Consider the following 13,957-nt stretch of genomic DNA (forward strand, 5'->3'; position numbering starts at 1 on the left):
TTATCACTCTTTGTAACAGCCACCTTATTCAACAGTTTTAGAGAACTGTGAGAACAGTGGATGGAAAAGATATGGAATCCAATAAAGAGATATTTTGCAGATCTTCCAGACTCACTCTTCAAGGTTGGAGTCCACACACTGGAAAATTAAACAAAGGTCACTGAAGAAATAGTGGGCTACATAAAAAAAAAAAAAAAAAAAAAAAATGCAAAACTGAAATAATAATATCTTGACAAAAAATACCCCTGTTAGGACCAATTTATTTAAAAACACACATTAATCTTCTTTTCCAATTGTTTATTAAATATTGTTACCTCATTATTTGTGATGATGCTTCTTCCAGATCTCTGGTGAGCCTTGTAACTTCTTTTCTTTGAGATTCAGCATCTGCTGCACATTGATCAAGTGCTTTGTCCTTTTCCTGCAATGTTTCACTTCATATAGTTTCAAAATACATATATAGTTTCAAAATATGATAAGACTGATAAATCACACAGTTCATGCAGACAAATATACATAGTTGCTTGAAATCAAGTAAATAAAAATGATTTCGAATACATTTTCGAACATTCCACAAACAATAACTTTCCACTGTGTACATATAAAAACAGAAAATTCAAATTAATATGAGAATGAGTATGATAAAATATACACTCCACTCTGCAATGCTACAACATTTTGTCTGAATGCAAAACAACTGTTCTTGGTTAATGACATGTCACTTACTACATTAAACTGTTATTTGTAATATTCTGGGCTCTTTAAATATATAGGAGTCAACAGTTCCAAGTAATGAATTGAGTTTTGCTGATTACCTACTTTCATACACGAAGTTATACTCTTGATAACAAAGTTCTTTATCATGGAAGATTTGCTCAAAAATTGACATCCTATATATATATATTACTGTTCTGCATACTGCTGCTTCTTTATCTTTCACCATTACCTATTCCAAATCAAACATATGATGACCAGAAAGACTCACCTTTCAGCCCATGTATATAAGCACACAGCTTATTTACAACCAATGGCCAATGTTATATGCAATTTGCAAACATCACACAAGGAAAGTCATGTCTCCTCATTCAAGTTTCCTCAATATAAATACACATGAAATTGGTAACCAGGAGCTAGCCTCCACTGTGACTACTTTATTATTATTCTACCAAACTACAAGGCAGTCTTCTTAATCACTGCACTCATATCTTTGAAGTGTGAGTAGTATAATGTGGAAAAAGAAATCTAACAAAAGAATATTATACTTTCACTGATTTTTTTAAGTACGTGTTAGCAACTTGGGTAAAGAAATTGGTGGTCCATTTAGTGTTTCTATTTCTGTAGGGTTCAAAGGAAAAAAAAGTGAACTGAACTGGTAGTAAAATGTCCAATAACTTTCCACTATTTTCTAACACACAACACACAAATTTTCTGAGTCACTGATCTGACAGGACCTGCCAAAAGCATAAACCCACTCTTTTCTGACATATTTAATGTAAATCTGTTTCAGGAGAGTTCAATTTTGACCACATATTACACCTCACCAATCATGGAAATACCACACAAAAATAAAACAACATTTAATTGGAATACATAACAAAACTGAAAAGACTGCATTTTTGCTCCCTTTTTCTCCATAGTAATAATTGCTAATAAAATGCAAAAGATTTGAAAACTAAAATTTTAGACCAATTGTCAGAAATGCTGTGGATTTCTTTACAGTTCCTGAGTTTAACATTCAACATACCTCCAATAGATCTCTGAGTTTTGCAACTTCCTTTGCCCATGTCTGAGATTCTTTTTCACTTGTCTCTGCTCTTTCTGTGGCACTTTTGGCTTCTAATATGTGTTTATCACACAATAATGCTTGCTTACTTGCATCAGCTAGTTTCTCTTCCATTGATTCTAAGAGTTTCTGTTGTCCCTCCAGACGTTCTTTACAACTCTCCAGCTGATCCAGTAATTGTTTCTTATCAGATGACAAACTTTCTACAGCCTTCTCGAGTTCCTCAACTTTCGCACGTTCTGCCTGTATGAAAGAGAAAATAATTTAATGGCATATTTCATACTAAATCCATACAAAAGAATAATTTAACAAAATATGGGAATTAAACACAGCAGCCTGTAAAAAGTATCAAACTTCTGAACATGAAATACATGAATTCAAGACTAACAATTTTTCTTTTTGGAAAGCAAATTCAGACTCTACTGCTGAATAACTCATATATTATACAGCAAGTAAAATAGAATTTGGAATTTATAATAATGCCACTATAAAGAATGTTAGAGCATTTTCTAAAAGTTGTACACTGCTGAAAATGCATGAGATTGTTCCAGTGTGCCATAAAATATTTGAGCTCCCTTGTCAGCCACAAATCACACATGCATATATGCCAGTAGGTGTGGGATCTCCTCCCAAACCCCTGCATAGGTTTCAATCAAATGTGGCACACAAACAACAAACTTCATAAGTATCAGCACTGTCAGTTTATAACCTCCTAGCTCCAATAGGAGTGGAGATATGGGCACAAACAAGTTTGTTTTTTTCCCAGCACAACATGTAGGCTGCCCAGCATGATAGGCATGTTGTGAGAGTAGTATCAGCCTGCTTTATCGACCTGTTTTGTTGAAGCTACACATGTGGATGGGCATGGCTGGGGGACAGCTGAGATAGATAGAGGAGGGGATGCATTGAGAGAGGGAGAAGGGGAGAGGATGGAAACAAATATGGGGGAGGAGGTGATGGACAGAAAAAGGGGGAGAAGGAGATGGGCAGCGAGAGAGAGGGGGGGGATGAGGAGATGGGCAGAGAGAGAGGGGGGGGGATGAGGAGATGGGCAGAGAGAGAGAGGGGGGATGAGGAGATGGGCAGAGAGAGAGAGGGGGGATGAGGAGATGGGCAGAGAGAGGGCGGAGGTGTAGATAGACAAAGAGGGGAAAGGTGATCAATGGGGGAGAGGGGCAGAGCAGATGGACAGAGGAAAGAGGAGATGGGTAGTGGTGGGGAGGAAGAAATGGGCAAGGGTGGGGGGGGGGGGCAGGAGGGTTGGAAAAGAAGATATGGATAAGGTGGACAGGGGGCCAGGACAATATGGACAGACAGGGGCAAGGGGCAAGGAGGAGATGGACAGAGAGAGGGGACGAGGAGATGGTCAGAGAGAGGGGAGAAAGAGATGGTCAGAGGGGGATGAGGAGAAGGGATGACAGAGAGATGGGAGTAGGCAATGGACAGACAGGAGGGAGGACGAGATGGACAGAGAGGTGTGAGAAAGAGATGGTCATACATAGCAGGAGGATGAGATAGACAGAGATAAGAGAGATGGGAAGGAGGACACAGACAGAGAGATAGTGAGTGGGACATGGACAGAGAGACAGTGGAGGGGGAGATGGACACAGAGATAGGGTGGGGGTGAGGATGGACAGAGGAAGGAGACAAGTGGGAATGGATAGGACAAGGGTGGACAAAGAGAGAGGGGGGGGGGAGCAGGAAGTGTACATGGAGAGGAGGAAGAGGAGATGGAGGGAGGGAGGGGGTGAGGCAGAGAGAGAGGGGGGAGCAGTGAGGAAGGGATGGGCAGAGATAGAGAGGGGGGTGAGGCAGGGATGGGCAGAGATAGAGAGGGGGGTGAGGCAGGGATGGGCAGAGAGAGAGAGGGGGGTGAGGCAGGGATGGGCAGAGATAGAGAGGGGGGTGAGACAGGGATGGGCAGAGATAGAGAGGGGGGTGAGACAGGGATGGGCAGAGATAGAGAGTGGTGTGAGGCAGGGATGGGCAGAGATAAAGGGGGGGTGAGGCAGGGATGGGCAGAGATAGAGAGGGGGGTGAGGCAGAGATAGAGAGGGGGGTGAGGCAGGGATGGGCAGAGATAGAGAGGGGGGTGAGGCAGGGATGGGCAGAGATAGAGAGGGGGGTGAGGCAGGGATGGGCAGAGATAGAGAGGGGGGTGAGGCAGGGATGGGCAGAGATAGAGAGGGGGGTGAGGCAGGGATGGGCAGAGATAGAGAGGGGGGTAAGGCAGGGATGGGCAGAGATAGAGAGGGGGGTGAGGCAGGGATGGGCAGAGATAAAGGGGGGGTGAGGCAGGGATGGGCAGAGATAGAGAGGGGGGTGAGGCAGAGATAGAGAGGGGGGTGAGGCAGAGATAGAGAGGGGGGGTGAGGCAGGGATGGGCAGAGATGAGGCAGGGATGGGCAGAGATAGAGAGGGGGGTGAGGCAGGGATGGGCAGAGATAGAGAGGGGGTTGAGGCAGGGATGTGCAGAGATAGAGAGGGGGTTGAGGCAGGGATGGGCAGAGATAGAGAGGGGGGTGAGGCAGGGATGGGCAGAGATAGAGAGGGGGTGAGGCAGGGATGGGCAGAGATAGAGAGGGGGTGAGGCAGGGATGGGCAGAGATAGAGAGGGGGGTGAGGCAGGGATGGGCAGAGATAGAGAGGGGGGTGAGGCAGGGATGGGCAGAGATGAGGCAGGGATGGGCAGAGATAGAGAGTGAGGCAGGGATGGGCAGAGATAGAGAGGTGGTGAGGCAGAGGGAGGAGGGGGGTGAGGCAGAGAGAGAGAGAGAGAGAGAGAGAGAGAGAGGAGGGGGGTGAGGCAGAGAGAGAGAGAGAGAGAGAGAGAGAGAGAGAGAGGTGGGGGGGTGAGGCAGAGAGAGAGAGAGAGAGAGAGAGAGAGAGAGAGAGAGAGAGAGGTGAGGCAGAGAGAGAGAGAGAGAGAGAGAGAGAGAGGGGGGGGGTGGGGGGTGAGGTAGAGAGAGAGAGAGAGAGGGAGGGGGTGAGGCAGAGAGAGAGAGAGAGAGGGAGGGGGTGAGGCAGAGAGAGAGAGAGAGAGAGAGAGAGAGAGAGAGAGAGAGAGAGAGAGAGAGAGAGGGAGGGAGGGGGGGTGAGGCACAGAGAGAGAGAGAGGGGGGGGTGAGGCAGAGAGAGAGAGAGAGAGAGAGGGGGGGATGAGGCAGAGAGAGAGGGGGGTGAGGCAGAGAGAGAGAGGGGGGTGAGGCAGAGAGAGAGGGGGGGTGAGGCAGAGAGAGAGGGGGGTGAGGCAGAGAGAGAGGGGGGTGAGGCAGAGAGAGAGGGGGGGTGAGGCAGAGAGAGAGAAGGGGGTGAGGCAGTGAGAGAGGGGGGTGAGGCAGAGAGAGAGGGGGGGTGAGGCAGAGAGAGAGAGGGGGTGAGGCAGAGAGAGAGGGGGGGTGAGGCAGAGAGATAGAGGGGGGTGAGGCAGAGAGAGAGGGGGGGGGGGTGAGGCAGAGAGATAGAGGGGGGGTGAGGCAGAGAGAGAGAGGGGTGGGTGAGGCAGAGAGAGAGAGAGAGAGGGGGGGGTGAGGCAGAGAGAGAGAGAGAGAGAGAGAGGGGGGGGGTGAGGCAGAGAGAGGGGGGGTGAGGCAGAGAGAGAGAGAGGGGGGGTGAGGCAGAGAGAGAGAGAGAGGGGGGTGAGGCAGAGAGATGGAGGGGGGGTGAGGCAGAGAGATGGAGGGGGGGTGAGGCAGAGAGAGAGAGGGGGGGTGAGGCAGAGAGAGAGAGGGGGGTGAGGCAGAGAGAGAGGGGGGGTGAGGCAGAGAGAGAGGGGGGGTGAGGCAGAGAGAGAGGGGGGTGAGGCAGAGAGATGGAGGGGGGGTGAGGCAGAGAGGGAGGGGGGGGTGAGGCAGAGAGAGAGGGGGGGTGAGGCAGTGAGATGGAGGGGGGGTGAGGCAGAGAGGGAGGGGGGGGGGTGAGGCAGAGAGAGAGGGGGGGTGAGGCAGAGAGAGAGAGGGGGGGTGAGGCAGAGAGAGAGAGGGGGGGTGAGGCAGAGAGAGAGAGGGGGGGTGAGGCAGAGAGAGAGAGGGGGGTGAGGCAGAGAGAGAGGGGGGTGAGGCAGAGAGAGAGGGGGGTGAGGCAGAGAGAGAGGGGGGTGAGGCAGAGAGAGAGGGGGGTGAGGCAGAGAGAGAGGGGGGTGAGGCAGAGAGAGAGGGGGGTGAGGCAGAGAGATAGAGGCGGGGTGAGGCAGAGAGAGAGGGGGGGGTGAGGCAGAGAGATAGAGGGGGGTGAGGCAGAGAGAGAGAGGGGTGGGTGAGGCAGAGAGAGAGAGAGAGAGAGAGAGAGAGAGAGAGAGAGGGGGGGTGAGGCAGAGAGAGGGGGGGTGAGGCAGAGAGAGAGAGAGAGAGAGAGAGGGGGGTGAGGCAGAGAGAGAGAGAGAGAGAGAGAGAGAGAGAGAGAGAGAGGGGGGTGAGGCAGAGAGAGAGAGAGAGAGAGAGAGAGAGAGAGAGAGAGAGAGAGAGAGAGAGAGAGAGAGAGAGGGGGGGGGGGCAGAGATGGGCAGAGGAGGGGGGGCAGTAGTAGATTGATAGAGAGAGCTGGGAAGGAAAAGGACAGGGAGAAATGGGGCAGGTGAGGGATAGAGAGAGGGGGGAAAGGGCCAAACAGCAACATCATTGGTCCCATCCGATTAGGGAAGTATGGGGAAGGAAATTGGCCATGCCCATTCACAGGAACCATCATGGCATTTAGGGAAATCAGGATGGCTGGACGCAGGTATGAACTGCCGTATTGTTGAATGTAAATCCAGTGTGCTAACCAATGCACCACCTTGCTCAGTAGGAGGAGATGAAATAGAGTGGGGAGGAGTTGGACAGATAGACGTGGAAGGAGGAGATGGACAGAAACACGGACGCAGGAAGAGGTGGACATAGAGAAGTGGGAGGAAGAGAAGTGTGCAATATACGTGTTGAGCATGTGCACAAGTGAAGCCATGGAGAAAAGGGTAGTATACCAGGTGTACCGGCACGAAATGTGTGTTAAGATACAAATGTGTCGATAGGGAACATTTGTTGTGAACGAGCCTTAATTTTTTTTTTTTTTTTTTATTTGGTTGGTATGACATCTGTCAAAGATATTTAGTATACATCAACTCATGGAACAAACATCATCATATGTTTTCATCATGTTAACAATGTCGAATTTTGTACCAGAAAGTGATGATTTGCAGAATGCATTAATTGTTTGTTTTCATTTGAAAAAAAGTGCTGCAGAGTCGCATCGAATGCTTGTCGAGGCATATGGTGATCATGCTCTATCAGAAGCAACATGCAAAAGATGGTTTCAATGGTTTATAAATAATGATTTTGAGGTAAGAAATGAAGAACGTGGAAGACCACCAAAAAAGTTTGAAGACGTTGAATTGCAAGTAATATTGGATGAAGATGATACTTTGAGTCAGAAGCAAATGGCAGCAATGCTAAATGTTGCATAACAAACAATTTCTGACCGTTTGAAGGCTATGGGAAAGATCCAAAAGTGTGGAATATGGGTGCCACATGAATTGAATGAAAGACAAATGGAAAACCGAAAAACCATTTGTCAAATTTTGCATCAAAGACATGAAAGAATATCAATTTTGCATCCAATTGGATTTATTTTAAGAATCCTAAACGGGAAAAATCATGGGTTAATCCTGGACAACCATCAACATCGACTGCAAAACCAGATCGATTCGGCAAGAAGACAACGCTCTGTGTTTGGTGGGATCAGAAAGGTGTGGTGTATCATGAGCTTCTAAAACCCGGTGAAACTGTGAATACTAATCACTACAAGCAAAAATGTTCAATTTGAACTATGCATTGATCAAAAAAAGACCAGAATGGGCCAGAAGACATGGCAAAGTAATTTTCTTACACGACAATGCACCTGCACACAAAGCAAAACTGGTTCAGGATACAATCAAAACACTTGGCTGGGAACTGCTACCCGACCTGCCGTATTCACCAGACTTGGCCCCTTCCGACTACCATTTGTTTTCATCAATGGGACACGCATTGGCTGAGAAACACTTCGATTCCAACGAAGAAGTTGAAAATTGGGTGTCTGATTGGTTTGATTCAAAAGACGAATATTTATATTGGCGTGGTGTCCACAAATTGCCAGAAAGGTTGTCAAAATGTATAGAAAGCAATGGTCAGTGCTTTGAATAAAATGTTTTTACTTTTCAATTCAAAATTAGTGTTTCATTTTGACAAAAAAACGCTCATTTCTAACCGGTACACCGGGTATATATTAGCAGCACATATGTATGTATGTATGTATGTATGTATGTCCTGACTCTACTCCAGGGGGAGGAGAAGATGGATATGTAGATGTGAGAGGATGAGGTGCACAGGGAGATAGGGTGACGAAGAGGAGGACAGAGAGGGAGGGCAGCAGAGGAAGAGATGTATGTAACATATGTTTTAAACACGTCTTGGAAGAATAACTACCACCTGCATAGTTCAGGAAAGCTGGTGGTGGAGAAAAGGGTCCAGATGGCCCAGGTTGTGGAGCAGCCCTTGAAATCGTGCATGTTGAGCCCAGCTGCATCTTCTGCCATCAGGTGGTTAACTTTGTTCTTGAACACAGTTTGGTGGTGGCCATTCATTCTGGTACAGCTGGTTGGTCGTCACATAGAAATAAAAAGCTGTGCAGTGACTGCAGCCAACTTGGCTGCTTTCATAGGTGGCCCTCCCTCTGATGGGGTAGGATAAGTCTGTAACGGAACTGGAGTAGGAAGTGCTGGGTGGGTGGATTGCACAGCTCTTGCACCAGGGTCTTCTGCAGGAATATGATCACTGTGGCAATCACTGCACAGCTGTCCTCCAGAATGAATGATGAATGACCACTGCCAATCTGTGGCCAAAAACAAAGCTGACCATCTGGTGGCACAACACACATTTTGGCACAACACGCTCGATTTCAATGGGTGCTTCACAACATAAGCCATCTGCATCCTTCCCTCCACCACCAGTTTTTTCTGAACTATACAGATGGCAGTTATCCCTCCACCACACACAGTCAGGTGGCTTGCAGAGTATGGATGTAGATGTAGATATCCTTCACTCCTGTAACCCTCCTGGCTTCAATCTCAGTTAATTCACCGTCCCCACACCCTCTGTCCAACAGCTTCCCCTTCCTCTGTTGTATCACACCCACCCAGTTCTTGTATCCATGTCTCCTTTATCATGTGCTGTTCCCCACTGGCTCTGACATCAGTGTCCATATGCCTAGCCCATCCACCTGCCATTCCTCCCTCCCACATTCCTAGCCAACAAACTGGCTGCCTCCTTCTGAGTCACTAGCTACTCACCACAAACCCCTGTTCCTGCCTCCCACAGCCCTCCCCCTCAATGATCACAGTCTACAAAACCTGCCAAACTGCACTATATAGGAGAACAGCTGTGTGCATATGTGTATGTGTGTGTGTGTGTGTGTGTGTGTGTGTGTGTGTGTGTGTGTGTGAGGAGGGGGGGGGGGGCACTTGTCCTAGCTCGAGAAATGATTTACTCCAAAAATCTAACAAGTCTTTTTTTCTTTCTTGTGAGGTCACTGTTGATGACTCAATGCTTTTCAGTGAGTGGTTTTCTTTACTCTTAAATTATTTACATTTTACCAGAAATTTACTATTAAAATTTTCAGAGTATTTGTAGTTAACTGTTGTGTTAGCAGTCATCTTCGACTGCATCACCACCTGGTGTCCAGGTTGTCAAAGAGAATACATGGATGAGAAGAGAGATCAGCTATGTCCTATTCAAAGGCACCACCTTGACATCAACTTAACCATACCAAATAAAGACAACAGGATTGGGATACGGGGATTTGAAAATGTGACTAATCAGTTGCTATGACACCTAGACTGCATCATTTTCATAGGTTAAGCAGGTCGCCAATAGACTCTACAAAGTACCGGTATTTACCCACATTTCACTAAAGTTGTTTCACATCCTTTACCCGTATTTTTCTTCCTACAGTTGTTAGTTTTTAAAGTACTTAAAAATGTCACACCTATTGGCATTCAATCTATTATTCCAACATACAAGGGTTGAAACTTTAATAGTGGCAACTATTTATTTACAGCTCATACAAAATAGATACATGTTTCAAAGTTTTACTGACCTTCAAAGTAGTCACCAGCATTGTGTACAATCCATTGCCAGTGATGTGGAAGTTGTAGGATACTCTTAGCAGTGCCATCCATTGCCAGTGATGTGGAAGTTGTAGGATACTCTTAGCAGTGCCAGTTGTGTGGACAGTTCAAGCGGAGCAGTCTATTGCCCGATGAATTTGTAGCAGTTCTGAAACGAATGCCGTGAAGTGTTTCCTTCAGCTTAGAAATCGAGTTGAACTCACGAGGGTGTAAGTCAGGGGAGTGCAGCAAGCACGTACAGTGCAACCTGTTACCGATTTGTTTGACTTATGGGGCTGCCAAGTGCTATACCACCTACTGCACTCCCCTTACTTAAGCCCTTGTCAATTCAATTTGATTTCTAAACTGAAGGATACACTTCACAGCATTCGCTTCGAAACTGCTACAAATTCGTCGGGCAAGACTGCGCCACTTGAACTGTCAACACAACTGGAACTACTAAGAGTATCCTACGACTTCCACATCACTGGCAACGGGTTATACACAATGCTGGAGACTACTCTGAAGGTCAGTAAAACTTTGAAACATGTATCTATTTTGTACAAGCTGTAAATAAATAGTTGCTACTATTAAAGTTCCAACCCTCATATATTCTATATAAGACTGAGGACTAAACTACTGATTCTATATATTTTTATCCAACCTTTCAATCCCAGTCATTTATGGGCATTATTAATCTTGATTACAGAGTTATTGCATAACTTTATTATTTATGCTGGTAGTCGAATAACACGAAATTTTGGTTTTTCTCTGTCTGACTTCCGTGAATGTACTTCCCTCTTTGGTGTGACTAATCAAAAGATCAAATAATTTCAAACAGGATAGTTACATATACTCTGAAACATTTCAAAAAATTGGTACAGATAAATGCCCAAGAACAACATAATAAATGATACAGTACGCGAAAGACGACTCTCAAGATATATTTTACAATATTTATACGTGTTATACGTGTCCATCCCACACCACATGGCACATATCTAATCAGTAGTCCAATTCTGCCCATATCCAACCCAGTATATCAGGAGTGACAGTACGAACAGCTGCTGTGATGCTGTGTGGCATGTCTTTGAGGTTCTGCTGCAGATGCAGAACATAAATGCTATCCTTGTTATAACCCCACAAGGAAAAAATCACAAGACATCAAACTGGCAACCGTGGTAGCCATTAGTGCCGGGTCAGTGGCTACAATTTTCAACAACTACAGTCAATGGCATCCCTGTCAACAATTTTTCAAACTAACTTGCTGGCACAACATTTAAAAAAAAGAAGCTTTCGCAGTTTCTTTTTCATGTCCTCCATTGTTTGCCACATTATGTTTAGCCATTAACCTACAAAAAAATTTTAAATTCTTCATTTAATTATTCTTTCAGTCAAAATTCAATGATCAACAGAGAGGCTCCTTTCACCACAAACTGCTGTTTTGCATCACAAATATAAAAGGTAGGACTTTTTTACTCAAAGTTGTTAGTTTCAGTAGCTCATTGAAGCAATCCACATACCGAAAGGTAATTATAAGGTATTGTGCCTACATAACCTGTAATAGAGCTTGAAATGAACATAGTGTAAAATATGTAGAACAACATTTAGATGTATGAGGGGGCCTCAAGTCTCTAATATCCCCAATACAAACAAACACATAAAATCTTCTTTTAATCGACACTGCCTTGACACTTCTTGAAATGAGGTGGTCAACATAATCACAAATACAGCAACAACAGCAATTAGTACAGTAAATAGTCCAACAAATGAAAATAACAGGAGAAAATTAAATTAATCATTAAAATAATAACAACAAAACATTATTTAAACATGTACCTTTTGTATGGAATCTGTTCCAACTCTTATCAGCAGTTCTGTTCCTAAAGTATAAAAATGAAATTTTTGCACACAAGAAAAATGTGATTCAATCTTGAGCACAACAATGTCATTAACACAAAGATATACATTCATAAGCATAAAAAAGGTGTGTAACAGATAAAACTCTCTACAGACTTAAGCACAATAAAATTTGGACAACAATTACACAGAACACATTTATGTTTGTCACCTAAACAATTGCATGTTTTCTGCAGAGACAAAATCCAAAAAATTAGACCAGTCACCCATCTACAGATATGAGCAAGTTTTTCAGATCTTCCTCAAGATAAAAAGGTGGATAACTAAACTGATTTAGTGGACAGTCTATATAGTCACAAAAATGAAGGAAAATGAGATTAATACACATACAGAAAGTTCTCTTCACTCGGGCCCATTTTCCGTCATTGTGTCTTATAAAACATTAATACTCCATCATAATTACTAGAGTACTTACACAAGACAAAACTTCAATCTACCATAAGACCATACATATAGACACAAACAAAACAGATGACACAAAGGACAGGGAAAGGGCAGGGGCAGGGTGGAAAGGGGTGGGTGGGTGGGTGGGTGGGTGGGTGGGTGGGTGGGTGGGTGGGTGGGTGGGTGGGTGTGTGGGGTGGGGGGGGGGAGGAGGGGAGAGGGGAGGGGAGGGTTGAGTTGAGAGGGAGAGAAGGTATGGTTGAGGAAATGACATATCTGAACTATGAAGTAGGAAATTTACTCAGAACCGTGTCTCACAGAAAACACAGTAGCACAGTATAAGAAGGAATTTGACAATGAAATACTAACAACAAATGTAGTTTCAAAACCTGAAAAGTTTGAAATGGTTCAAAGAAGACAGGTGGAAAATCTGACTGAAAACAGAAGCCTAAATGGAGTGAAAGTAGGAAAAACAAGAAATAAGAGGCAAATTGTTAAAAGCAGTGGAAAAGGACAGATACAGTAACAAATGAATTCCAAAAGATAAGGAAGCGATGAAAAAGAAAAATGAATAAATATAAAAATACGGACACAAATTTTTAAGTGCTGAAGCAGGCAATAACATCACAGCTCTAGTGTTACAGAGATTGCTTAGCAACAAAACTATGTGTATTCAGAATGTAGATTCCATAGCCAGTGATCCTTAGTGGAGGGTGGTAAGTCGTCATGACCAATGCTGAAAGCTGAACGCCTTTTTTTTAGCTGATCTATGACATGGGTTGTTATTCAGGTTGCTACTCTTTTGAAGAAATACATCTTACCAAGGATAAGGCACGAGTATGTGGTGGCAGAACAGTGCATCTGTACATCTTGTAAAGTAAAGTCCCCCGTCACATTTTTCAGTCTCTGTTTGAAGGCTAATCTCAGGAACTACTGTAGGGATTTTGATATGGTTCACACAAATCGATGGATTGATTCATGAGGAAGGTTTGTCTATATAATTTAATACTGCTACACGAGAAAAGTCGCCCAGCTGTAGATAATTAGTGCTACACGTGCAACACAACAGCAGGTTGCTAGTACAATTACTTTGCATCAAAAACAGTGATAGTAATATCTATCAAATCCAAATAAACAGGCTGAAGAAATGAACAGAGTCTGACTGCAACATTACAGAGCAAAACATCAATACGGTAAGGCCCCAGTTAATCGAACTCGGGTCAACCAAAACCTGGGTTATCCTAAACACCTCCAAAAATTGCAAAACCAAAAATTAATATCGTACTGCTTGAAAATAATTTGAGGGCAACAGTGTACTGAGTGTAGCTAATGGGAAAAGGTGGGTGGCCAACCTTGAGTTGCTTTGCCAGACACTGACACGCTAGTCAAAATATGGGTACACTGACAACAATAGTCTATTCAAGTGGTTGTTTACTTCCATTGCATGTGTATTTTTGGGCTATGGTGAGTAGCGGAAGTGTGCTGCGATTACTTTCACTGATAAATTAGTTGCTATCAAAGAAGTTGAAAAAGGAAGCTTACTGAAAATTCGACAGCATCCACTATGGATAAAATTCATTTACTGAAAATTGCTGCAGCTAATTACAGAGCTGGTGTTTCTATCACTTTGGAATGGGTGAAGCCTTAATTTCTGGAGGAAGCTGTGAAAAACCCTCACAGAAAACAATGAAAACTTCCAACTTTGAAAAAGTAGGTGAGGGTCTTTATCTTCGGTTCAACCAACAAACAATGTATGT

The 13,957-nt window shown here is 44.6% G+C and overlaps 1 protein-coding gene across 1 annotated transcript in view; it reads right to left on the reverse strand.

Moving 5' to 3' along the window:
• The window catches only part of LOC124554822 (protein Daple), a 188,558-nt gene that overhangs the window by 79,126 nt on the left and 95,475 nt on the right, over window positions 1-13,957 (reverse strand). The window contains exons 12-13 of the mRNA XM_047128485.1: window positions 1,745-2,026; window positions 315-421 (exon numbers count right to left, since the gene is read on the reverse strand). Coding sequence (XP_046984441.1) covers window positions 315-421; window positions 1,745-2,026 — 389 coding nt within the window. The remainder of the gene's footprint in view (window positions 1-314; window positions 422-1,744; window positions 2,027-13,957) is intronic.

This window comes from Schistocerca americana, chromosome X, assembly GCF_021461395.2.
Source record: "Schistocerca americana isolate TAMUIC-IGC-003095 chromosome X, iqSchAmer2.1, whole genome shotgun sequence".
Taxonomy (NCBI): Eukaryota; Metazoa; Arthropoda; class Insecta; order Orthoptera; family Acrididae; genus Schistocerca; species Schistocerca americana.